Source organism: Protopterus annectens, chromosome 4.part0 (genome assembly GCF_019279795.1).
Source record: "Protopterus annectens isolate FY-2018-M chromosome 4.part0, PAN1.0, whole genome shotgun sequence".
Classification (NCBI taxonomy): Eukaryota; Metazoa; Chordata; order Ceratodontiformes; family Protopteridae; genus Protopterus; species Protopterus annectens.
The window spans coordinates 824,094,885-824,119,690 of NC_056733.1; the positions used below are offsets into that span (position 1 = coordinate 824,094,885).

A 24,806-nucleotide genomic window follows, 5' to 3' on the forward strand; every position below is an offset into this window, starting at 1 on the left:
TATATTACTCACCCCTTACAGGGGTATTGGTATTTACTTTTTACTGGTGGTGATTTCCCACCATAGCTTAGCTCCTTATTAGGGGGCTCCTGACATTTTGGGCAAGAAAAACCTGATGTAATGGTGTCGGCTGCCTTTTATACCCCTGACGACCTGATGTCAGTCCTGGAGCGACAGCAACCAATGCAGAAATACTAAGTCTCTGGTATTCGGGCCGACTGAGGGCTACCTGCAGGCAGATAACCAAAGTGTGATGACTGCAACAGTGGATACACTCGAACATCTACATTTATGGTAAGTGTACACAACTGTACTTTTTCCATAAGAACTTAAATCAGCTTTGTGAGACGATTCAAAAAGAAAAAATATATATGTTTTTCAAGATACATAGCCTTGTAAGACACTGTGGTCAGTGGAGTTGGTAAGCAAGCATACCAGCAATGTATTTTCCAGTATAAAGTTAAGATTCCATGGGGAGAGCCACCTGTTTTCTCAATTGATGAAAATATAATACCCCCTTTAGATGCTATTTCTGTTGCAGTAAAGAAGAAAGGGGGATCCAGAGGCAGACAGCAGAAATGGCTTGCCTGAAGCAGATTTATGAGTGGCCTTAGTGGATGTGCCTACCTCACGGCTTTTAGCAACTTCACAAGAAGCAAGGTCACAGGAGTTGAGAGAAGCCAGTGGGTGGTCAGAGGGTCTAGACATGGGTACAGCAGAACTGCCTCTGAAGTTTGAGGCTTAAAGGATGTCTGAATAGAAGACAAAGCTTCTTTCAAAACTTTTTTTGTTTGTTTACCATTTATTAACTGGGTAGTTGTCCTGGTCCTAGAGCGTTAGCTAGATATAATGTGAGTTTTCAGCCGTTATTATTGAATCATATTTCTGTGATTGAAAAAGTTATGTAATCAGTGTAGTTTAGCATGACGTACAACCTAATGTTTAATATATAGAACTGGGAACCATAGGAGTTTAGTTTCATATCATCACAGCAAAAACTATTTGAGCTGTTGATTCAGCCAGCATTGCAATAACTTAGAAAGCTGTCCTTTGTAACATTTTGTATGTGGCACCCATAAGGGATCTTCTGAGTGAAAGTATGGCTGAGAGTACAGCACTATGTTTTGGTTCAGAATGCGGCTAAAAAGTGCTGGAAGATAATTAGCTGGGTCTCTTGACTATGGTGATCAGGACAGAACCTTTTGCAGTACTAGTGATTCCCCAAGTGAGTGGCTGTATATAGAGTTTGCTAAGTAGGCAGGCATTTCTCACAGTGAGGAGCTGCATGAAAACAAACACTTTTGGTGACAGTACACATTGAAATATAAGGGATGATGACAGATTTTTTTTAACAAAAAAAAACTTTATTAAATGATCACATATGACATAGGCAATCTTACATTTATATAAATAAAAAGCAAACATTATGCATCACAGACACCATTGAAACAACTGTAGTTACAAAGATTATACAGCACTTATAATCTAACCAGTCATTGTCAGTTAAGCATTATACAGCTCATTCAAATCCTGCCTTCTTTTAAACCTTGTTCCTTCTCTGCATATAGTGTTCCCACAATTCCCATTTTTTCCTGTGTAGTTTGCTCCCTCCCTTTTCTGAAGATCACAATTCCAGTTGTTTTATCTCTGTTAATATATTCACTATTTCTAGAAAAGTTAGTTTAGACTTTGATTTCCATTTTCTAGTAATTGCTTTTTTGGCACCCGCCATAATTAGACTCAGCAAGGCTTTGCTATGTCTAAGCAATTCTGATTCTGTATCATAGCTGAAAAAAATCATCTCCCCAGTCTGCTCTCCCAGCATCCTTGACAGAGTGGCCCGCAGGGAATCTCTAAAGTCTGCCAACTCACTACACTCCCCAAAAAACATGATCTGAAGTAGTTGACTTCATTCATTCTGCACATATGGGTATACAGATCCGAGCCAGCAAAACTTTGAAAGCATCAGCTCCGAGCTCCAAGCCTCTCCCTTACCTATATTACATCACTTCCTCCTATCTATCCCCAGATCTCGTTTGTCGCTCTATGAGTCAGCATCGTGGTCTCTGAGCTCTAAGCTGGGTGGTAATGTTTTTTGGTCTTTTTGTGGTAGTTGAGTGTGAATACCTTTCCCTTTTTTTTCCTCCCTTTGCGTTCGATCATCGTGTTAGTTAAAATAAAAAAACAAAAAATAAATAAATAAAAAAAGTTAGTTATAAGTGTTTTGTGTTTGTGTTTCTGGTTTCCTGCCTAGGCCCAATCCCTGTTAGAGTGTGTGTTTGAGTGGGCCGTTAGGGCTTTTACTGTTTTTACTACGGCTGAACAGCCTAAGATTCTGTTTAACAAGTGCACAGAGTGTGGTCACAAGCTCTCACCAGCCGATGGCCATACTGTGTGTGTTTTATGTTTAGGGGTCGCCCATCTGTCTACATCTTGCGACATTTGTTCAGGCTTTAACTCTAGGGCTTTGAAGGATCGCCGGGCTAAGCTTGTGGCTAAGGGTCTGGTGCCTGCTTCTGCCCTAGAGTCTGCCTCGGTTTCTTCCCCAGCCAGTGACACTGTGCAGGCAGGGACTCAACCTCCCGCTAGGCCTGCTTCAGCGGATTCGTCCCAGAGAGGTAGGGACAGAAGGGACAAGGAGAGATGCCACGAGGAGAGAGACAGGCCCAGAAAAAGATCACCGGACAGGGAGTCTTTCTCCAGCCCTTCTTCAAAGGCACCCAGGTCTCGTTCTCCTCGGCTCCACTCTCCTCGTTTCTCGCCGGAGCCGTTGGAGCCGAGGCACTCCCCTCAGATCCAGCCCAGACCCGAGTCGGTCGCTTCCTCCAGGTTGACTCGGAGTATCTCCGACCTGGATATGGACAGGCTGATGAGGTTCATCCAGTACCAGATTCAGATGGGGGTCTTGCCAGGGCCCTCTCCCATTGGAGAGGGTCCTTCTTCAACTATGTTCCACCCTATTGCTCCTTCCCCGACCCGACGCTTCGGGGCTCTCGGGTCCGAGACCTTTAGAAGCTGTGGGGTCAGCGCCGATGGTTCTCGTTTCCTTGTCACTGGCTGTCACCTTGAGTTCCTCGAATCCGATCTCGGATCCAGGAGACTCTCGGAGCCGTGGTCGGGGAGTCGGATCCGAGGGTTGAGATCTCACTCTTTCGGATTCCATCCTCGGTGCCCGGACTACCCCTCCGTCGGCTCCAGTACCTGCATCGGTGCCGGGCAGAGTCTCACAGCTCACCTACTCGGATCCTACCCAGACCCCTCTGATTATGGATTCTGCTGCCATTACCCTGTCTCAGAGACAGCCCATGCCAAAGCAACCCCAGGTTGTTCCCCTCAGGGAACCCCCGGAGGCTTACGAATCCTCTCCAGAGAGTCCCACTGGAGAGGAACCTCGTAAGCGCAAGTGTAAGAAGAGGCACTTGGACTCCACTGAGTCCATTACCACTGATACGGACTTGGAGGAAGGAGAGGGTTCCCCCAGATCACCTTCAGAGGACGTCTCGTTCAGAGACATTATGGAGATCCTCCACCAAAGAGGAGGTTGGTCAGCCCCCAAATCCTCTGCGGATGAGTCCATATTCCTGGAGGCCTTTGGCGTGGGCCCATCTACTTCCTGGGTCTCCCCTCCAGCGGCCCCCTTGGTGGACCTCATCACCACTAGGGCATGGAAGGATCCTGACACCGTAGAGCCTATACCCAAAAGGCCAGACAAAATTCTTTCTCCACCGTCAGACAGGCAGGCGTGGTCCAAAGAAGCCCCGGTAGATGCTTTGGTGGTTGCAGCTGCCACAAAGAAGGAACTGGCACAGGAGAGTTCCTCGGTTCATCCACCAGACAAAGAGTCCAGGTCGATGGATCATTTCGGGAAGCATGTGTACTCGTCAGCGATATTTTCTATTCGTGCGCTGAATTACTTGGCACATGTCATCCGACTGCAGCGAGACCTTATATCGGAACTAAATGAGTCGCCCCCGGAGTCTCTGTCGCAACAGGACAAGCAGTCTTTCACTGCGAAGATGACTACACTGAAATCAGTGACAAATACCTCTATGCGTCTCCTCTCTCATGCTATGGTGGGAGCCGCTAGAGCTGCTGGTACAGGCGTTGCCTTGAGGCGTCACGCCTGGATCAGGCTGTGTCAATTTGCGGACCCCTTTAAGGCATCTTTCATCAACGCCCCTTTTGATGGATCATCCCTCTTTAGGAAGACTACGCGACACACTAACCCAGAGTGAGAAGGACGGAAATACTTTGTCAGCTGCTGGAATCCGCTTCTCTAACCCCCAGAGGTCCTATTCCAGGAACCAAAAGGGGCAAAAGAAGATGTGGTTCCGGAAATCACAGTCCTTTCGTGACACTCAGGAATACTCATCCCCCAGAGGCAGAGGGGGACGAGACCGACGCTGTCCCAGAGGCAGAGGAGTCCCAGAAACTTCAGGTCTAGGGAACCTTTTTTCAACAGACCCGCACAGCAACCCTGAGGGGTTGCCCAGCTGCTCTACTCTGGAGGCAGTCGGGGGAAGATTTTCCTTACATCCAGCGGCATGGGAGTCCATTACTGCAGACCGCTAGGTGTTAAGCATCATATCCAGAGGATATTCTATCCCTTTCATTTCATGTCCCATAACCCCAGCATGCCTTCGAGATGTTCCACCCGCTCACAGGGAGGCTGCAGCCTTAGAGGTTTCGAAGCTGCTGCAAAAACGAGCCATCGAGCCGGTCCCCCAGATCAATCCGGATCAGGCATCTACTCCAGGTTCTTTTTAGTGCCAAAGAAGGCAGGGGGACCTCAGGCCCATTCTGGTCTATCCTCAACCTGTCGGTAGAGAAACAAAAATTCCGGATGGTCACTCTACAGTCCATTCTACCTTTTCTGAGAGAATGCGACTGGATGTGCATGTTAGACCTCCAGGACGCTTACTATCACATCAAGGTCCACAGGAGCTCCAGGAGGTTTCTACGCTTCTGGCTAGGGGCCATTCACTTTCAATTCAGAGCCCTACCCTTCGGTCTCACCACAGCCCCCAGGGTGTTCACCAAGGTTATGGCGGTTGTAGCGGCTCACCTGAGACTTCAGGGCATTCAGGTATTCCCCTACCTACACGACTGGCTCTTCACTGCATCCATCAAACGTCGCTTGTGTCGGGCCCTACACTACTTTCTCGGTCTGGTTCACAAGTTAGGCATCAAGATCAATATCAACAAGTCCCACCTGGCTCCGGTTCAGATCATAGACTTCATTGGGGCACGGTTGGATTCGATTCAGTCCAAGATTTTTCTCACCTCGGAAAGGATAGAAACTCTCAGACTCCGTGTATCAACTATCTTGGATCACTCGGTAGTCACAGCAGCCGGTGTTCTCAGGGCCCTTGGTTCGATGGCAGCCGCAGTCTCTATCCTCCCTCTTGCATGTCTTCACATGAGAGTCCTTCAGTGGAATCTAGCAGTTCAATAGTCCTGGCTAGACCTTCTGATGAATTTCCACATCCAGGTAAATTGGACATGCAAAACGTCACTCCAGTGGTAGCTTCAATCAGTGGACATTTTCGCGGGGTGCAGCTTTCTAGCCCCTCCGGCTCAAGCCACGGTGACCACGGATGCTTCCCAGCTCAGGTGGGGGGGGCACTTCCTGGGAAGGACGGTCCAGGGCACGTGGTCCCCTCCAGAGACCAAGCTACACATCAGTGTCCTGGAGATGAGGGCAGTGCTTTTTGCGTTGAGAGCCTTTCACCCTGTCCTACCTCTGGGGACGGTAGCCATTCAATCAGACAACATGTCTGTAGTCTGGTATATAAACAAACAGGGAGGGACCCGATCCTACCGCCTTTGTCGCGAGGCCATGAGGGTTTGGGAGTGGGCCATATCCACCAGCCGGTTTCTCATAGCAACGCACATCCCGGGACGCTCAAACATTCTAGTGGACAGTCTCAGCAGGGCAATCCTTCTGCCTTACGAGTGGTCTCTGAAACAATCAGTGGCAGAGATCATCTTCAGTGTTTGGGGTCAACCTTGCTGCGATCTCTTCACATCTCCTTCCAACGCAAAGTGCAGCAACTTCTTTGCTCTGATCCCCCCTCCAGGGGATGTCCCCAGGGATGCTCTATTCCATGCTTGGCCTCCCGGGCTACTGTATGCTTATCCCCCATTACCTCTTATTCCCAAGTTCCTTCAGAGAGCTTGCCGGCTGCAGTGCAAAGTCATTCTCATAGCTCCCTTCTGGCCTCGTCAAGTGTGGTTTCCCTTCCTATGGTCTCACCTGTTGGCTCCTCCATGGACTCTAGATCCATGCCCGGATCTGATTTCTCACCCGTCGGGCTTGCCCTGGCCCAACCTGGACTGTGTCAAGCTGACGGCGTGGCTGCTCCATTTCCCATGATCATCAGGACTCCCAGACTTTCGTCCCCTGTTAAGAATATTCTGGTAGCTTCTCTTAAAGCCTCCACTAGGAAACTACAATAGCAAGTGGAGACGTTTTTGCGTTTGGGCCTCTCAGCGCAGTCTGAACCCGTTTACAGCCCCTGTTCCGTTCATACTGGACTTTCTGGCCGATCTTTTTTGATCCGGCGCAAGTGCTTCTACCATCAAGGTTCAGCTGGCTGCCATCTCCAGTTTTCATGTGGGTGAAAATAAGGTTGCTCTGGCTTCTGCCAAATTGTGTAAAGCTTTTCCGAAGGGCACTTTTTTATTGCGACCACCGGTTAAAGAAACGGTGCCCCCCTGGGATCTGACTTTAGTCCTTCAGGCTTTGACCTCTCCCCCCTTCGAGCCAGCCGGTTCAGTTCGGATTAAGGTTTTGTCGTGGAAGACAGCCTTCTTGGTCACCATCACGTCAGCCAAGAGAGTGTCAGAGTTGCAGGCCTTATCCTCCTTGCCCCCTATTTGGTTTTCCACAAGGATAGGGTTTTGCTGCGTACGAACCCCTCCTTTCTTCCCAAGGTGTCCTCAGCAGCCAATATTAATCAGTCTATAAATTTGCCAGTCTTCTTCCCAAATTTCCAAAATAGAGGTGAACGTAAGCTTCATTTATTAGATGTCCATAGACAGCTTTGTTTTTACCTCCATAGGACTAAACCCTTCCAGAAGTCGGATCAATTGTTTGTCTCTTTTTCAAAACCATTTTTGGGCAAAGCAGTTTCGAAAGTGTTCTTAGCAAGGTGGATCACTCTCTGTATTGCACAGGTTTATAAGGACAAAGGTTTATCTCCTTCTGGTGTATTGAAGGCTCATTCCACTAGAGCAATGGCCACTTCTGCAGCTTTCTGGTCACGTGTTCTGTTAGATGATATCTGTGCGGCAGCGTCTTGGGCCAGTTCGCACACATTCATTTCTCATTATAAATTGGATTTTATTTCTAGAGGGAGAGCATCCTTTGGCTCTGCAGTGCTCAGGAATATCCTTCCATAAGAGCCTCTCAGGAATTTGAGTAGCTGGGGACTCTGTCCCATATGTGCAGAATGAATGAAGTCAACTACTTCAGATAAAGAAGTTATGTTCTTACCATAACGTTCCATCTGAGTAGTAGACTTCATTCTTCTGCACCTTCCGTCCTTCCTTCCCCCTCACTTTCAGTTTTTTTTCTGTTTAGGATTGTGATTATGTTGCCACTTGTGTCAGCAAACTCGATCTGGGGATAGATAGGAGGAAGTGATGTAATATAGGTAAGGGAGGGGCTTTAGAGCTCGGAGCTGATGCTTGAAAAGTTTTGCCGTCTCTGATCTGAATCGGATCCGTATACCCATATGTGCAGAAGAATGAAGTCTACTACTCAGATGGAACATTATGGTAAGAACATAACTTCTTTTTCCCAACCACGTTTATATCACTTTATCGAAATTTTACTACATCGAATCAATAAAGGTTGAACTTTATTGATCGAAATAGTAAAATTTCGTATAATGTAAAAAAAAAAAAAAAAACCTAACTAGCGTAGGCAAAGGGGCAAGCCCCCTTGCACCCCCCACACTCCCCTTACTTAAATATACAAACTCCGAGACCGCACTATATTGAAGTAAACGGAAATCTCCCCCTTATGGAGATTTCCGTTTACCTGTGCAATGTTCTGAACTTTTGACATTGTTCTGCTGACAATATCGTATTCGATATTGTCGGCTTATGACAACATGAACTAGACCCTTCCCAACCACCTCTACTTGGGGTATAAAAATACCTATATAAACACTTTCAGGCAAAGATCCTAAATCTTCTAGACTTTGTTACATGATTGGGAGATGTACATATATCCCCCTATTGTTTCTTTGTGAAATGCTTATCCAATCTCTCTTCCTAATCCTTTCTAAGCTCCTTTGATTGATTCTTATAGTTATCATGCAATGTTGGGATGATGACAGATTTGAGCATAACATGCAAGACTTTCACTAGCAAAAGGTGTACTACTTCCAAAATTTGATGCTCTCCACATTGTTACTTTAGGTCACCTTAGCAAGTCCAAATGGATCCAAATAGATATCAGTGTCTTCAGTGCTTACCACAACAACCAGTTATAGGGACACCATTGTGTTACCCAAGCAAATGCAAATTGTTTGTCTATACCCTTAGATCAGGCTATCCATTTCTGACTTTGTGCACAATCTTCTCTATTACTGCCCCTCTTTGGATATAAATAGAGACAATTTGCCCCATGTTACTCACTCATGTCCTGTTGTGGTAATGCTGTAGCTTTCAATAGCCTGATTTTTTTCACTTTTGCCTAAATAAAGAACATTTTCTAAACTGGGATCTGCTCCCTGGAAATCATCATCTCCGTCTTTCAGGAATATTTCAGCTTATGACTCCTTTAAAGGTAAACTCCTAGATTATTTAGATACTTAATCCTAGTGCAATGCTGTTCTGACCCTTATTACTTCCTTAGGATTTTGCTTTTCTTATGAAAGCTAAAGCTAATCTCTTATATGGTGAGCAACTTTTAGACTGTGTTACTATTGTAAGAATATGTGCATTCTGTTATAATTTGTTTTTATAAACCACCAAGTGTTTTTTTTTTTTTGTTTTGCTTCTTTGTCTAATGTATAACTGCCTTATACCTGTTTGTGGATGAAAGAGGTCCTTGAACCAGCACTTGTACCTGGTTATGACCAAGAAAAAAGTGTCATAGTTATGCTGAAAGCTACACACCACGTTGAAGGTTATGGGTGTCATTAATTTCATATCCGGTAAGGTGTGTTGCCATGGGGTTATAGATGAAACAAGTCACTTCTTTAAGAGAAGTTTACAGACACAGCAGGTAATGAGTAACATAAAAGAATTTGTAGCTGTGCTGGTACTGTCCTATTGTGAGATAACTTTCTGATATTGTCAACTGGAGACATACTTTGGATTGACTTCTGGACTTCTGGATTTGCTAGGTGCAGTCTGCAGCACTGGATGAGATGTTTCGTCAAGGGGAAGGTTGTATTCAGAGATACCAGAAGGCTCTACTGCTGATGGAAGGTCTCTTGCACATCATCACTGACCAGGGTGACATGGAGAACATTACCAAATGTAAGCCATTGTACTGTAGCTGATGGAGTTGTAGCTTGCACAGGGCATGTGCATGTTGGGAAAGCTTAATGCATATAGGAAATAATGTCAGATAAAGTCATCTTTTTTGTATTACAGCTACAAATTATTTTTCTGCCCTATGAAATGAGGCTGTAAACCAGACTGCTATTACTGATTCTTTTATATAATAGACATTAAATATTTTTCTGTATATTTCATAAGAACGGGACGCAGGTTGCATTCATGTACCATAACTGCCCTGATAAATGTTCTACAATTTTTGTAGTCCTTACTGAGTAGTTGCTTCTCTATTCTCTATGTGGAGTATTTATTTTCTGCAGGTCTCATAAAGCCCTCTCAGTTTTAAAACAAGGTCTTGTAGCACCCAAAGTAGTAACATAAAAGAAAACAGTGGTTTCAGTTACTGTCAGCTACCTCCCACCTTTATCCTGTTTCCCCTGTTTGTGTGCATTAGGTAGGGGTGCAGTAAAGTAGGATGGTATTCTTACTGTAGCCTGAACAAGGTCCGCATCATGGGATTCACTGAGGCAGATGCTGCCCTTTGTAGCTTCAGGCAGAAAAAACAGAGTGCAGTGTGTGTAGCACAGCTTTCTGACCATACCAACTATACACACATCATACTGTCCTAACTGTTCCAGCTGTGTGATGATACTCCTTCCTCCTACACTACTTTATGTAACCATACCAGCTGTCTGTGCAACATATTGTCCTAACTGTATCAGCTGTGTACCACCATGCCTTCCTTCCTCACTGTAACTGCAGAACACCTTTTTAACTGTACCATCTTTGTGTGTCACAGTCCCATCCTCACTGTACCAGCTATATATACTTAATAACATCCTAACTGTACCAACAGTGTGCTACCTTGCTTTCCTACCGCACTGTATATGCAGAACACCTTTCTAAGTGTGCCAGCTATCCAGCATGGCAGCCTAGCTCACTGTCCTACTTCCCAGCTGTATGTGCAGCACACTATCCTAATTCCCAGCTGTATGTGCAGCACACTGTCCTAATTACTGGCTTTATGTGTAGCATACTGTCCTGACTACTGGCTGTATGTGCAGCATACTGTCCTAATTACTGACTTTATGTGCAGCACGCTGTCCTGTTTACCATCTGTATGTGCAGCACATTGTCCTAATTATTGGCTGTATGTGCAGCATATTGTCCTGATTACTGGCTATATGTGCAGCATACTGGCCTGATTATCTGCTCTATGTGAAGCATACTGTCCTGATTACCAGCTGTTTGGACAGCATACTGTCCTATTTATTGGCTGTATGTGTTGCATACTGTCCTATTTACTACCTGTATGTGCAGTATACTGTCCTGTTTACCAGCTGTATGTGCAGCACACTGTCCTGATTACCGGCTGTATGTGCAGCGCACTGTCCTAATTACCGGCTGTATGTGCAGTGCACTGTCCTGATTACCGGCTGTATGTGCAGCACACCTTCTGATTATCGGCTATATGTGCAGCACACAGTCCTGATTACCAGCTGTATGTGCAGCTTACTGTCTTAATTACTGACTGTGTGTGAAGCATACTGTCCTGATTACCAGTTGTGTGGGCAGTACACTGTCCTAATTACTGTCTGAATGTGCAGCACGCTGTCCTATATATCAGCTGTATGCTCAGCAAGCATACAGTTGTAGATTTACCAGTTTTGTGCAGCACACTGTCCTAACTATACCAGGTATAGGTTCATAGGTTGGTACTAGGCTGTCGGCCGTAGGGCCTGTACAAGCCTAGCCATAACAATTCCCTGGATATTTCTTCCCACAATATTTACTTCCCTGGACCCCTGTCTAGCAGGGCGACTGACATGGTCCCCGGGGTGAATTTCCTATCTCCCATCCAATCATCAAGGTTCCTTTTGAAGAGGGCCAAGGAGGTGCTTTGCTTGACATGTATGGGCAGTCTATTCCAGAGTATGGGGAGTCTCTGGGTCAGGAACCTATCCCTCCAGCATGTTTTGTTCATTGTGATGGCAAGGTTTAGATCCCTGGAGCATGTGGCTCCGAGGGATTGGGATTTCTTTAAGTGGAGCATGTCCAACAGCTCAGGGTTTGACATGGTCTTGTATGTTAAACAGAGACCACCTCTGAGTAGACAATATGCCACAGAGTATAGCTGGAGTTTTTTTAGATGGTCAGCATATGGCATCTGCTTTAGGCCTGTGATTCTTTTAATGAGGTGTTTCTGCAGTCTTTCCAGCTGTTGCAAATGTCTTGTGAGGTACATAGCAAACGGGGCATTATACTCTATAATGGGTCTAATGAGGGATGAGTACAGTGGGACAACTACCTCCTTTTTTCTGGATGAAAAGCCTTTAGTAATGAGGAGTGCCACATAGAAGGATTTCCTGACTGTTGTGGCGATATGGTTATCGAAGGTGAGACCACTGTCCACCTGTGTCCCTAAGTCTCTCAACACTTTCGGTGTTTAGTGTACTGCCACGTATGTGGTAATTCATGGGTACATGTTTTTTTCAAAAGGGGATAACTATACATTTCTTGGCATTAAGTTTGAGCCCATGGCTCTGGCACCAGGCATTTGTTTCTGTAAGGCCCTGCATAGTGTCTTAATTGTGCCAACTTTAGACAGCACCATCCTTTCCTACTACACTGTCCTGACCGTACCATCTTAGTATGTAGCATACCATTATAAATGTACCAGCTGTGTGCCACCGTTCCCTCATACCACACTGTTCTAACCATGCCAGTTATATATAAAACATATGTATGTATATACAAATTACCATCCTAAATGTAGCAGGTGTGTGCCACCATTCCTAACTGCCACACAGTCCTAACCATGCCAGCTGGGTATCCAACATACTGTCCTGACTGTACCAGCTGTGTATGCCACCACACCTTCCTGCTAGTGTTCTAACGATACAGCTGTATGTACAGCATACCACCTTGACTGTACAAACCATACCAGATATATACCAGCTGTGTGTCATTGTGCCCTCCTATCACACTGTCCTAACCATACCAGCTGTATAAGTATGATACCATCCTAAATGTGCAAGCTGTGTATCACCATTCCTTCCTATCACACTGTCCTAACCATGCCAGCTGTATATACAACATACCATCCTAAATGTACCAGCTGTGTGTGCCACTGTTCCTTCCTACCACACTGTCCTAACCTTACCAGGTGTATATACAAGATATAACATATTTACCTGCTGTGTGTGCAGTCTTGCCTTACTTACTTACTGTATATGCATCACAACTTTTTAACCATACAAGTTGTGTGTATTACTATGTCTTTTATTATAGCAGCTGTATGTGCAGTATACTGTCCTAACTGTTCCAACAGTGATTTGCCACACCTTACTACAACACTGTACATGCTTCACACCTTCCTAAGTGTACCACACTGTGTATCCAGCGCAGCCTTTTTAGAGTACAAGCCATGTGTGCTACAGTGCATTCCTGAAACTGTGCATACAGCACACCTCTCTAACTGTACCACACTGTGTATCCAGCACAACTTTGTAAGTGTACAAGCAGTGTGTGCTACAATGCTTTCTTGTCACACCTTCCTAAGTGTACCACAAGGTGTATCCAGCACACCTTTGTAAGCTTACTATGATGCCTTCTTGATAAACCATGCATACAACACACCTTCCTACCTATACCACACTAAAAAACTCTTTGCATGCAATACACCTTTGTAAGTGTACAATCTCTGTGTGTTACCATGCCTTTCTGACACACTCTGCATACAGCACATCTTCCTAATTGTATAAGTGTATAAACTACATGTGCTTCCTACCATGCCTTCCTGCCACGTCATACATGCAGCACACCTTCCTAACCGCAAAACAGTCTGCATGCATCACATCGTCCTAAATGTAAAACACTGTGCATGCAGCACACCTTCCTACTGTAGGACATGGTGCATGCAGCACACCTTCCTAACCGTAAAACACTGTTCATGCAGAACACCTTCCTAACTGTAAAACACTGTGCATGTAGCACACCTTCCTATCTATAGGACTGTGTGCATGCAGTACACCTTCCTAACTGTAAAACGCTGTGCACCCAACACACCTTCTTAACTGTAAAATGCGGTGCATGCAGTACACCTTCCTAACTGTAAGACACTGTGCACACAGCACACCTCCTAACTGTAGGACACTGTGCATGCAGCACACATTTCTAACTGTAGGACACTGTGCATGCAGCACACCTTTTTAACTGTAAAACACTGTGCATGCAGCACACCTTCCTAACTGTAAAACGCTGTGCACACAGCGCACCTTCCTAACTGTAAAACACTATGCATGCAGCACACCTTCCTAACTGTAAAACACTGTGCACACAGTGCACCTTCTTAACTATAAACCACTGTGCATGCATCACATAGTCCTAACTATAAAACACGGTGCATGCATCACATCGTCCTAAGTGTAAAACACTGTGCATGCAGCACACCTTCCTAACTGTAGGACACTGTGCATGCAGCACACCTTCCTAACTGTAAAACACTGTGCACACAGCACACCTTCCTAACTGTAAAACACTGTGCATGCAGCACACCTTCCTAACTGTAGGACACTGTGCATGCAGCACACTTTCCTAACTGTAAAACACTGTGCATGCAACACACCTTCCTAAGTGTAAAACACTGTGCGTGAAGAACACCTTCCTAACTATAAACCACTGTGCATGCAGCACACCTTCCTTAACTGTAGGAACCTATACTGCAGTACACTTTCCTAATTGTAAATCACTGTGCATGCAGCACACCTTATTAACTATAGGACTCTCTGCATGCAGTACACCTTCCTAACTGTAAAACACTGTGAATGCAGAACTCCTTCCTGACTGTAAAATGCAGTGCATGCAGTACACCTTCCTAACTGTAGGACACTGTGCATACAGGACACCTTCCTAACTGTAGGACACTGTGCACACAGGACACCTTCTTAACTGTAGGACACTGTGCACACAGCACACTTTCCTAACTGTGAGACACTATGCATGCAGCACACCTTCCTAACTGTAAAATGCAGTCAATGCAGTACACCTTCCTAACTGTAGGACACTGTGCACACAGCACACCTTCCTAACTGTAAAACACTGTGCAGGCAGCACACCTTCCTAATTGTAAAACACTGTGCACACAGCACACCTTCCTAACTGTAACTGTGCACACAGCACACTTTCCTAACTGTCAAACACTGTGCTTACAGCATACATTCCTAACTGTCAAACCCTGTGCACAGAGCATACCTTCCTAACTGTAAAATACTGTGCACACAGCGCACCTTCCTATCTGTAACACACTGTGCATGCAGCACACTTACCTAACTGTAAAGCACTGTGCATGCAGCACACCTTTCTAAGTGTAGGCAGCTCTGTATTCCTTACATCTTTCAAACTACGTATAGGATCTTGTCCCTTCTTACAGAAACTTTTCACTGTCTACATTAGGGGATAATTTAGCACTCCCACAGAGGAAAAGTGTTTTTTTTTCTGCCATTCTGTACCTCTTAGTTTAATGTTTTGCATTTAAATTCGGCTCAATAACAGTGCAAGGTGATAAAATAGTGTGCAGTAATAAAAATGACAGTGAGAAAACGTAACCCACTTGTGTCTGAATGCCCCTCTTAAAAATGTTGTGTGATTCAGGGGAGAATTATGTTTAGTTTGGGAGGACACACCTTCTGAACACAGAAGGCATTGGGACACACATACACACAAACACACACAGCATTAAAACATTTCTTGTATTTCCAGTTTTGTGACATTTGTCTCTTTCACTTTTAGACTAGGTACACCAGTAAACTGTATTAGTTATTTTTATGGTGTAAGCCATGTATTTTCATTTCATTTTTAAGAACCTTTATGGACAACCTTTTTTCATTTAGGTCACCCCTGCCACTATTTTCTCTGTAGAGGGAGCTATACCTCCTACCTGCTTATTCCCTGTAGTGAGGGAAGGGTTAGCCTGTGTAATCATAAAAGCTGCTGCGCTGCAAGGAGTCTTTTATTTTCAGATTTATGGTATATTTACTACTCCTTGTTTGAGCCGTGATTTAATGTTTGTGTCCATGCAGGTAGCAAACGTGATTCCATGAGCACAACCCATTTGAGTGCTGAGATTTATCTGCCCCAGCTATCTCTGAGGGATGTCTGCTCAGGGGATAGCTGGGGCAGATAAATCTCGGCACTCAAATGGGTTGTGCTCATGGAATCACAACCCATTTGAGTGCCGAGATTTATCTGCCCCAGCTATCCCCTGAGGCATCCATGGTTCCTGAGATTGACTTTTAATCATTCTCATTCAATGGCAGCAGCTCTGGGCACAGCATCACCAGTATCCTAAGGAATGCTGTGTAACCCGTGATACTGAAGAATGTAAAGAGATTAATGGTGCTTTAGTCTTAAGAAGGAAGGCCAACAATTCATTTTTACATGTTGTCGAGAAGCTGTGATATATGTGCTTCGCAGTTAACTGTCCAGAATACTAAGATGGAAGAAGTGCTCACCCTCTTTCCAAATCTGTCAGCGGCTCTGCCATCTTTATCTAAAGATATAAGGTTAGAAGCTATAAGATGCTTGGAAGAGATTGATTTTGACAGGGAAACATAAAAAGGATCTGCTCTGGGATTTCTGAAAAGTAACCTTCTGAGATTGGAGAATCTTATGTAATTTGTCAAGTTTTCTGGGGGCTGGAGCCTAGCTGAATTAATGGCATCCTCCATAGCTGGCAAAACAGGAGGGATAGCCATTGGTTGCAGAGGATTAACCTGCAACAAATCATAATATTTGTGCCGAGTCTCAGAAATTTTCTACTGTTCTCACTTAAATAACTCATTCTTTGTCAGTTGTCTCTTAAAAGGACAATTCTCACATAAGAGAATCTAAAGAAATATTTTCCTCTGACTCAGATTCCCAGTTTTCCAGAGTAGATAGCTAGGAGGTATAATCAAAGTCCACTTCCTTAACCCGAGTCTGAATCAAAGTCCAAGAGAGATCTTTTTCCTTTTGACTGTGGAGAAGACCTTGACTGTAGGGACTGAATAGCTATAAGTAAGCCCTTGGCAAAAGAAAACCATTCTTTCCTAACATCTTTTGACGAAGGAGTTGAAGGTGCAGACATATGATTAAGCTTGTGTGTCCTCTTCTTGGGAGTCTGTAAAGAAAAAGAGGGCTTTGATATACGGTTATACCCCAGATGACTGATTCCTCAGTTCGAGTCTGTAAATGCTAGATGTCTTCCCTTTCTCAAGACCTGGCAGGAGTAGTTCTCTCTTGTGTAAGGCGGATATATGAGTGGCCTTGTAGAACGTGCCTGTCTCTTGGTTGTTTGCAGCTTCATAAGGAGCAGTGCTAGATGAGATGAGAGAAGTCAGCAGGTGGCTCAGGAACCCAGACATGGCTGCAGCAGTTACCCGCTGACGGCTGAGACATAGAGGGCATTCAAATTGAAGCCAAAGCCTCTCTAGAAACTTTTCTTTAGAATCAGAGGGGAGGCACCCAAGGAACGAGAAGCTTGTTCTATAGCTTTGTGTTAGAGGTTTAAGTTTTTGGTTCTCTGAATGTAGTGGCAAAGAACCTTGTCTGCTTCTTAGGGTTTTCGGAGTAAAAAGATTTACAAATAAAACAAGACTGGATATTGTGTTCCTCCCCAAGCCAGAAAGAGAGGATGTGTGGTGGTCTTTATAGAGAATCTCGCTACCACGTGAACACTTCCACTTTCTTGTAGACATAAATCCCTATAAAACAGGTACAATCTTCTGAGAAAATTCAGGAAGGAAACTTTCAGCAGAATGCTTATCTGCTTACTTGATGAACTAGCTGACTTCTGAATCTGTTAAGATGCAAGGAAGACCAAGTCTTACTAGCATATTCAATAGTAAGAAAATTCTGATTTTTGGTGCCTGCATATCTACTTTCATACCAGTTTGCCCCCTATTTCCAGTGGATTTACAGGCACTTAGAAAGTGACTTAAAGGTTTAGAATCCCACTGGACATCCTGTCCTTGGCTGGATACATCCCATATAGCTTAGGCAACTGCAACAATCTCTGAACCTATGAACAAACTCTACCATGATTTGCATTTTTTGTTTGTTTATTTGTTTACCATTTTGGTAATTTTGTAGCGTAAAAATAATTATTTTCCACTTGCCAGTGACAGCCTAACTGATGACCTCTGTGACAGTATCATTTTCTTTATTTAACTTTACTCCCTCCTTAGGAACTGGAAGGACCTACAACTCTTTGTGTATTCCAGTTGTTTTATTAATGCATTCCTTCCCCATGATAAAGCATCTGTCTTGATCATTTAAGGTGAAATTCACCAAGGATTGGCAGTGGTGCAGAGTGAGAGTTACACATTAGAACAGTTTGAAGACAAGACATTCATAATGAGCTCTGCAGTTCAAGAAGTTCTTCCCATATACAGGGAGTGAAGAACTTTGTTATGACATCTACACAAAGATGCTGCTTCGCAGAATAGATATTTGTAGTGTTTGTTACTCTCCACTGACTGTGGGTGGTCCAGGATGCATGGACTCAAATAGCTTACAGCATGCTTAGATACCTTTGTAAGTTCTGAGGTAGATGTACTCGCCTTTGTTTTCTTTGTTCATAGGTGATTATATGACGTGTAGTCCAAGAGACCATTAACGTGCCTACTCAAATTCCCCGTTGCCCTAAAGCATTGTGTGGTTAAGTAACTTGCTCCAGGTCACACTGTAAGCAAATGAAGGTTGAGGGAATCAAACCATGTACCACAAGGAAGTATCTCCTCAGTTCACTCATGCAGTTTCAAGTTTCTGCTGTAGATCAAGCTTGGTCTACATTTTGCCACAATCACACAATCCTAGCAGCAAACCTATAGGGTTGAAGCTAACAACATTAACCTGCTGGTTACTTAGAAGACACTGATTTATTCTTTCCGCATGCTGGTCACTTTTTATAATTAAAATAAGTCTGCGCCATCGTTGAAACATGAAAAGAATTTTACATGCACAGAACATCAGCCAGGACAGGTACACCAAGTATCCAAAAAGTTATGATCTAAAGTAGTTAACTTCATTTTATCTGCAACCTGTGGGTATACGGATCCGTATCGGATCCGAGCCGGCAAATATTTTTGTAGCATCTGCTCCAAGTTCCGAGCTCCACCTTTTACCCATAATGCCCTACAATCTCCTATCTTCCCTCAGATCTCGTTTGCCGCACCAGTAGTGTGCATCCTGGTCTCCTTTGCTCTGAGCTCAGGGATAGTAAGTGTGTGTTTGAGTGAATATTTTCCCTTCCTCCCCTTGTTTAGTGTATCGCTTGTTCGTCGGTGTAAAAAAAACTTTTGCAAACTTAGAGTAGTTGTTAGGCCTGCCCTTTCCCTACCTGTGTTTGTGTGTGTTTTTTCTGGTAGGTAGTGTTTTTACTTTTGGGTGCAGGACTATGGCTGATCAGCCGAAGCCTGTTTTCAAAAAACGTACAGAGTGTGGCCATAAGCTCTCCCCGGCTGATGGTCACACTCTGTGTGTGATTTGCTTGGGAGTGGCACATTTGTCCACTCAGTGTGCTGTCTGCTCCGGTTTCAATCCAGATGCCCTTGGGGATCGGAAGGTCAAGTTAGTAGCCAAAGGCCTTCTCCCTGCTGCCATGCTGGAATCTGCCTCGGCCTCACTCTCTAGTGTTCTACCTCCCACCCAGACAGAGACTCAACCTCCCTCTTCTTCTTCTGGTGATGGGTCTACTAAAGACAAATCTACAGTCAGCGTGGCTGACAAGGAAAAAGAAAAAGATAAAGAAAGGCGCAGAGAGGATAGGGAGAAGAGGAAGGACAGACATCGCAAGAGATCCCCAGACAGGGAGCTGTTTCTTAGTCCCCCTTCTAAGACCATGAGGCCTGTTTCTCCATGGCTCCGGTCTCCTCGTTTCTCACCGGAGCCGTTGGAACATTCGGACCCGAGGCCTTCCTCCCCATTGCGCAGACCAGCCAGATCTGAGTCAGTGGCCTCTTCGAGGTCGACTCGGAGCTTATCGGACATGGACATGGACAGGATGATGCGGAGATTCATTCAGACCCAAATTCAGATGGGAGTCTTGCCAGGCCTTTCTCCCTCTGGAGGGGGGACCTCCATGCCTTTTTTCCGCCCCATCTCTCCTTCCCCGATCGGTGCTTCGGGGCTCTTTGATCCAAGGATTTTTGGAGCTGGTAGCTCGGCGCCAACGGTTACTCCAACGTCGATTTTGGTTGTTACCTTGAGTTCCTCGGATCCAACTTGTTCGGATCCAAGCGACTCTTGGAGCCGTGGACAGGGAGTTGGACCAGAGGGAATGAATTCTTCGGCTCCAACGTTTTCGAATCCGATCTGTTCCCTCAGACCTCAGGCTACCCTGGCTTCGGCTCCGGTCCCCGCTTCGGATCTGGGGAGGGAGTCTTCCTTACTGGGTGCTAAGGAGGTCCGCTCTCCCTCGGTCTTCGAAGTGGTGGAGAGGGTTCTCTCCCAGGGATTGAGACCCCAGTCCATCCCCTCGGATACCACCCAGGCCCCCCTGGATTTGGCGACGACTCCCTTCATCCTGTCTCAGGGACAGCCCGTGCCAGAGGATCCCCAGGTTAATTTCCCTGACGAAACCCCTGCGGCTCATGAATCCCCTTCTGAGAGTCCCACTGAAGAGGGTCACCATAAGCGCAAGTGCAAAAGGAGGCACTTGGGACTCCCCCGAGTCCCTTATTACGGACACTGACTTAGATGAAGAAATAAGGTTCCCCCAGGTCACCTCCCGAAGACGTCTCCTTCGGAGAAATTATGGAGATCCTCCGTCAGAGGAGAGGTTAGTCAGCCCCAAAACCTTCTGGGGATGAGTCACTGTTCCTGGTGACCTTTAGCACGGGCCCATCTGCTTCTTGGGTGTCCCCGCCAGGGGACCCCGTGGTGGACCTCATCACCAAGTGGGCATGGAAGGAGCCTGACACTGTAGAGCCCATCCCCAAATGCCCTGACAAGATTTTTTCTCCCCCTTTCGACAGACAACCTTGGTCGAAAGGAGCCCCAGTTGATGCTATGTTGGTTGCAGCGGCCACAAAGAAGGAACTAGCACAGGAGAGTTCCTCAGTCCACCCTCCAGACAAGGAGTTCAGGTCGGTGGATAGGTTTGGGAAGCGCATCTATTCCTCGGCGACCTTTTCAATCCATGCGCTGAATTATTTGGCAGATGTGATCCGGCTTCAGCGAGACCTTGCTTCGGAATCCGCTGAGTCACCCCCAGAGTCTTTATCGCCGCAGGACAGACAGTGGTTCTCAGCGAAAATGTCTACTTTGAAGTCAGTCTCAAACACGTTAATGCGACTCCTTTCCCATGCCATTGAAGGAATAGCTAGGGCGGCTGGGACAGGCATAGCCATGAGGCGTCATGCCTGGCTCAGGTTGTGTCAGTTCATGGACCCTTTCAAGGCGTCATTTATCAGTGCTCCCTAAGATGGTTCTTCCCTTTTTGGGAAGACAGTACGTGACACACTTGTCCAGAGCGAAAAGGATGGGAAGAGTTTGTCTGCTGTCAGGATCCACTTCTCTAACCCTCAGCGGTCCTTCTCTAGGAATCAAAGAGGGCAGAAGAAGATGTGGTTCTGAAAATCTCTGCTTTCCCAGGATTCTCAGGACAACTATTCCCCCAGAGGCAAAGGGGGGCAGGATTGACGCCGACCCAGAAGTAGAGGGGGTCCCAGGAATTTTGGGTCTAGGGAACCTTTTTCTGATAGACCCGGTCAGCAGCCCTGATGGGTTGCCCGATTGTCCTACTCTGGAGGCAGTCGGGGGAAGATTGTCCTTAGACCCAGCGACATGGGATTCCATTACGACAGATCGCTAGGTTTTACAGATAATATCCAGAGGTTACTTCGGAGTAGCTGGGGACTCTGTCCCACAGGTTGCAGATAAAATGAAGTTAACTACTTCAGATAAAGAAGTTATGTACTCACCATAACGTTCCGTCTGAGTAGTCATACTTAATTTTTCTGCAACATTCCCTCCCTCAGTCCCATTCCCTCCCTCAGTCCCCTGGACCTTGTCCTGTCTTTTCAGGTTTGGTTCATTGGGCTGAGTTGTGTATGTTTTTAGTTGCAGCAAACTCGATCTGAGGGAAGATAGGAGATGGTAGGGCATTATGGGTAAGGGGAGGAGCTTGGAGCAGATGCTAGAAAAAAATTTGCCGGCTCAGATCCAGTATGGATCCGTATACCCACAGGTTGCAGAAAAATGAAGTATAACTACTCAGATGGAACGTTATGGTGAGTACATAAGTTCTTTTTTTCACCATATTTAATGTTTTGTATTGTACTGATGTGCTTACAGTCACTGTAAGTTGTTTTTATTTTTTGCACCTTTTTATAGAACAGACTGTCCTAGTGGGTTCTGCCATGCTGACGTAATTTTTCCTCCAGAAGATTATATCAAAGGCAAAATGTTTTGTGTGCTCTAGTCTTTATTTTCATTCAAAATAGGACTGTTGTAGCTGCCTTTTTTAACTTTGTCTGAAAGTAGTGAACAGTTTTTTTTTTTATTCTTGTGCCTATCACTTGTCAAGCCTTTTCATCTATAGACCAGTATTAAGTCAGAAACACTTGATGTTATGTTGTCCTACCTCGCAGTAATTCTTGCTGGTTGGGTTTCAGAGCCATTCATGGCCGAATACTAAAGCTTGAGAGCTTCCACTGGCTCAAGGCTAACCCCTGTCCTATGATGCTCTGGGCCACACCCCCACATCTCGTTTGCTGCTCAAGTGATCGAGAAGTGTTCCTGCTGGCTCGTTGGCTAAGTATAGTTTTTTTCAGTCTATTTTATCTCTTTATACTCCCTTTATCTTTCTAGAATGTTAGTTTTCATGTTGTCTGCATTAGGTCACCATAGTTAGTTAGAAATTCACTTCCCAACCTGGTGAGAGTTTCTGTTTAACTTAGAGGGCTCTCACAGACTGTTTAGGTCAAAGGGCCACTTCCACTGTGTTTTCCTTGTCTTGTCTGTGTAGAAGTTAAAATCCATTTAAGTTAGAGGATTCTTTTTTCTTCTTTACTGATTCTTGTTGTTAATTTATATATATATATATATATATATATATATATATATATATATATATATATATATATAAAGTTAGTTTCCCCCTTTATAGTTGTTTGCTGTTACTCTAGTTAGTTTAGCTGTTTTTGTATAGTTATCTATACAGTCTTTTTTTCAGAGTTGCATAATGTCCAAAGACAAGGATAGAGAAAAGGAACCCAAGGAGCATAGGTAGTCAGGGTTCAGAAAGTGTGATAAATGCACACAAAAGATGTCTCTTATGGTTGGGCACACGAGTTGCGTCTATTGCCTCGGTGCCATCCATTTACAGAACCCCTACACCATATGTCATGCATTCAGTAGCAGCGTGCTCCATGAGCATAAAAATAAACTGATGGCAAGGGGTTTATTGTAAGGGCCTTTTCAGGAAGCTCTAGACAAGTCTCAGAGCTCCAAATCTTCCTCCCCTTCTTCAACCCAGTCTAAATCATCCAAAAGACTGGCTACAACAGCTCCAGTTTCAGAGCCACCAAAAAAGACTGTGTCATCAGAACCGAGGGCTCTCAACTCTGATAGGCCTGGAACAACTTCTTCGGCGCCAAGAGTGTCTATGGAGCTGACAGAAGTATCGAGGAGACGGTCTCCTTTATTGAAGCTGATATCTCCAACACTGAGATCTCCTTTTCTGGATAGAGGCAGATCTCCTTCCTTGTCCACCCTTTCTTCTAGGAGTTTATCTGATGAAGATGTGGAGTGGTTGGTGAAGAGATTTCTTCAAACACCAGCCCTGGCTAAAATTTTGACGTCGCCAGACCCAAAGAAATCAGAGCCATCCCATTCAATGTTTGCTTCATCGATTCCTCTTCCAATCACCCTGGAGTCTTCAGAGCCAGAGAGCTTGGATCTGATAGTAGCGGAGCTGTCGGCACTGAGACCACCTTTGGAATCTTTGGTTCAGATTTGGCTCTGATGTCCTCAGCCCCTTCCGATGTCGAGGAGTTTAGGAGCCGACGCTTGCCAGTCAGGTCTGGGGAGGTGAGTCGATGCGGACAGTCGCCCGATCCGACTCAACCCCTTGGTGCCTCGGCTAGTTTGAGCTCGGCTCCTACCTCAGTTTCGGAGCCACCTGCTCCGCCTCAGAGTCAGCCTTCTGTCTCTTTGTAGAGGAGTGTCTCTTTGGAGCGGGGCGGGAGGGCTTTTGAACTGATGAAGAGAGTGCTGTCTTCTCAGACAGCCTCGCTGTTGGAGCCAACTTCTCGTCCCGCCCAGGTGCCAGTGTCTTATCTCATCACCACCACCCCCTCCCAATCGTAGAGACCCAGAACCTCAGGAAGCCCCTGCAGGTGGTATTGTCTCTTCCAAAACCTCTCTGGAGTACCCCTCTGAAGAAGTCCGTCTGAAGAGACTGTGCAAGAGGAAGCACATAGACTCCATTGAGTCTGTCACTTCTGATACCAATTTGGATGAGTCGGAAGGGTCCTCACAGTCTCCCTCTGAGGATGTCTGCTTGGTATCCTGAAACAGAGGGGTGGCTGGAAGCCCACCAACCCTTCAGAGGACGAATCAGTATAACTGTAGGCTTTTGGGTCTCACACTTCCACCTCCTGGGTGACTCCCCCCATATGACCAACTGTTAGGTGTCATATCCCGTAAGGCCTGGACATCGCCTGATACAGTGGAGCCTGTTCCGAGGAGGCCTAATAAATTTATTACTGCTCCCTCAGAGAAGAAATTTTTGGCTAAGAGTGTCCCTGTAGATGCGATGGTGGTGGCGGCGGTGGTAGCCACCAAGGAGGAGCTATCCGAGACCTCCTCATCTGTTCATCCTCCTAACAAAGAGTCTAGGATTATGGACAGATATGGAAAGCGTGCCTTTTCTTCAGTGGCTTTCACCCTTCGGTCGCCGAATTACCTCACCCATTTTACAAGACTTCAAAGGGAACTCCTCAAAGAGGCTCAGGGCTTAATGATATGGTTTCTTTGATACCCTTCTTGACTGCTAGAGACTTTAAGCATTAAAGTTTTTTTGAGAAGCCTTCAATATAGGATGCTGTTATCCATCCACTTTGAGGAGTGACCTCATATATTTATTGATTTCATGTTTTATATGTACATTGATAAATAGTTTTAGATATTAACTTATTAGTTAAGCTGATATTATTATAGATTTATTCAGCACTTAAGTATGACATAAGTTAGATAGAATGTTTCTTAATAGTCTGTCATAGAGTTTGTCTCTTAAATGTGCA

General features: G+C 45.3%; 1 protein-coding gene across 1 annotated transcript in view; it reads left to right on the forward strand.

Annotated features, from left to right (window-relative positions):
- ULK1 (unc-51 like autophagy activating kinase 1) overlaps positions 1-24,806 on the forward strand; it is a 1,203,955-nt gene that overhangs the window by 1,164,079 nt on the left and 15,070 nt on the right. The window contains exon 27 of the mRNA XM_044068766.1: positions 9,363-9,498. Coding sequence (XP_043924701.1) covers positions 9,363-9,498 — 136 coding nt within the window. The remainder of the gene's footprint in view (positions 1-9,362; positions 9,499-24,806) is intronic.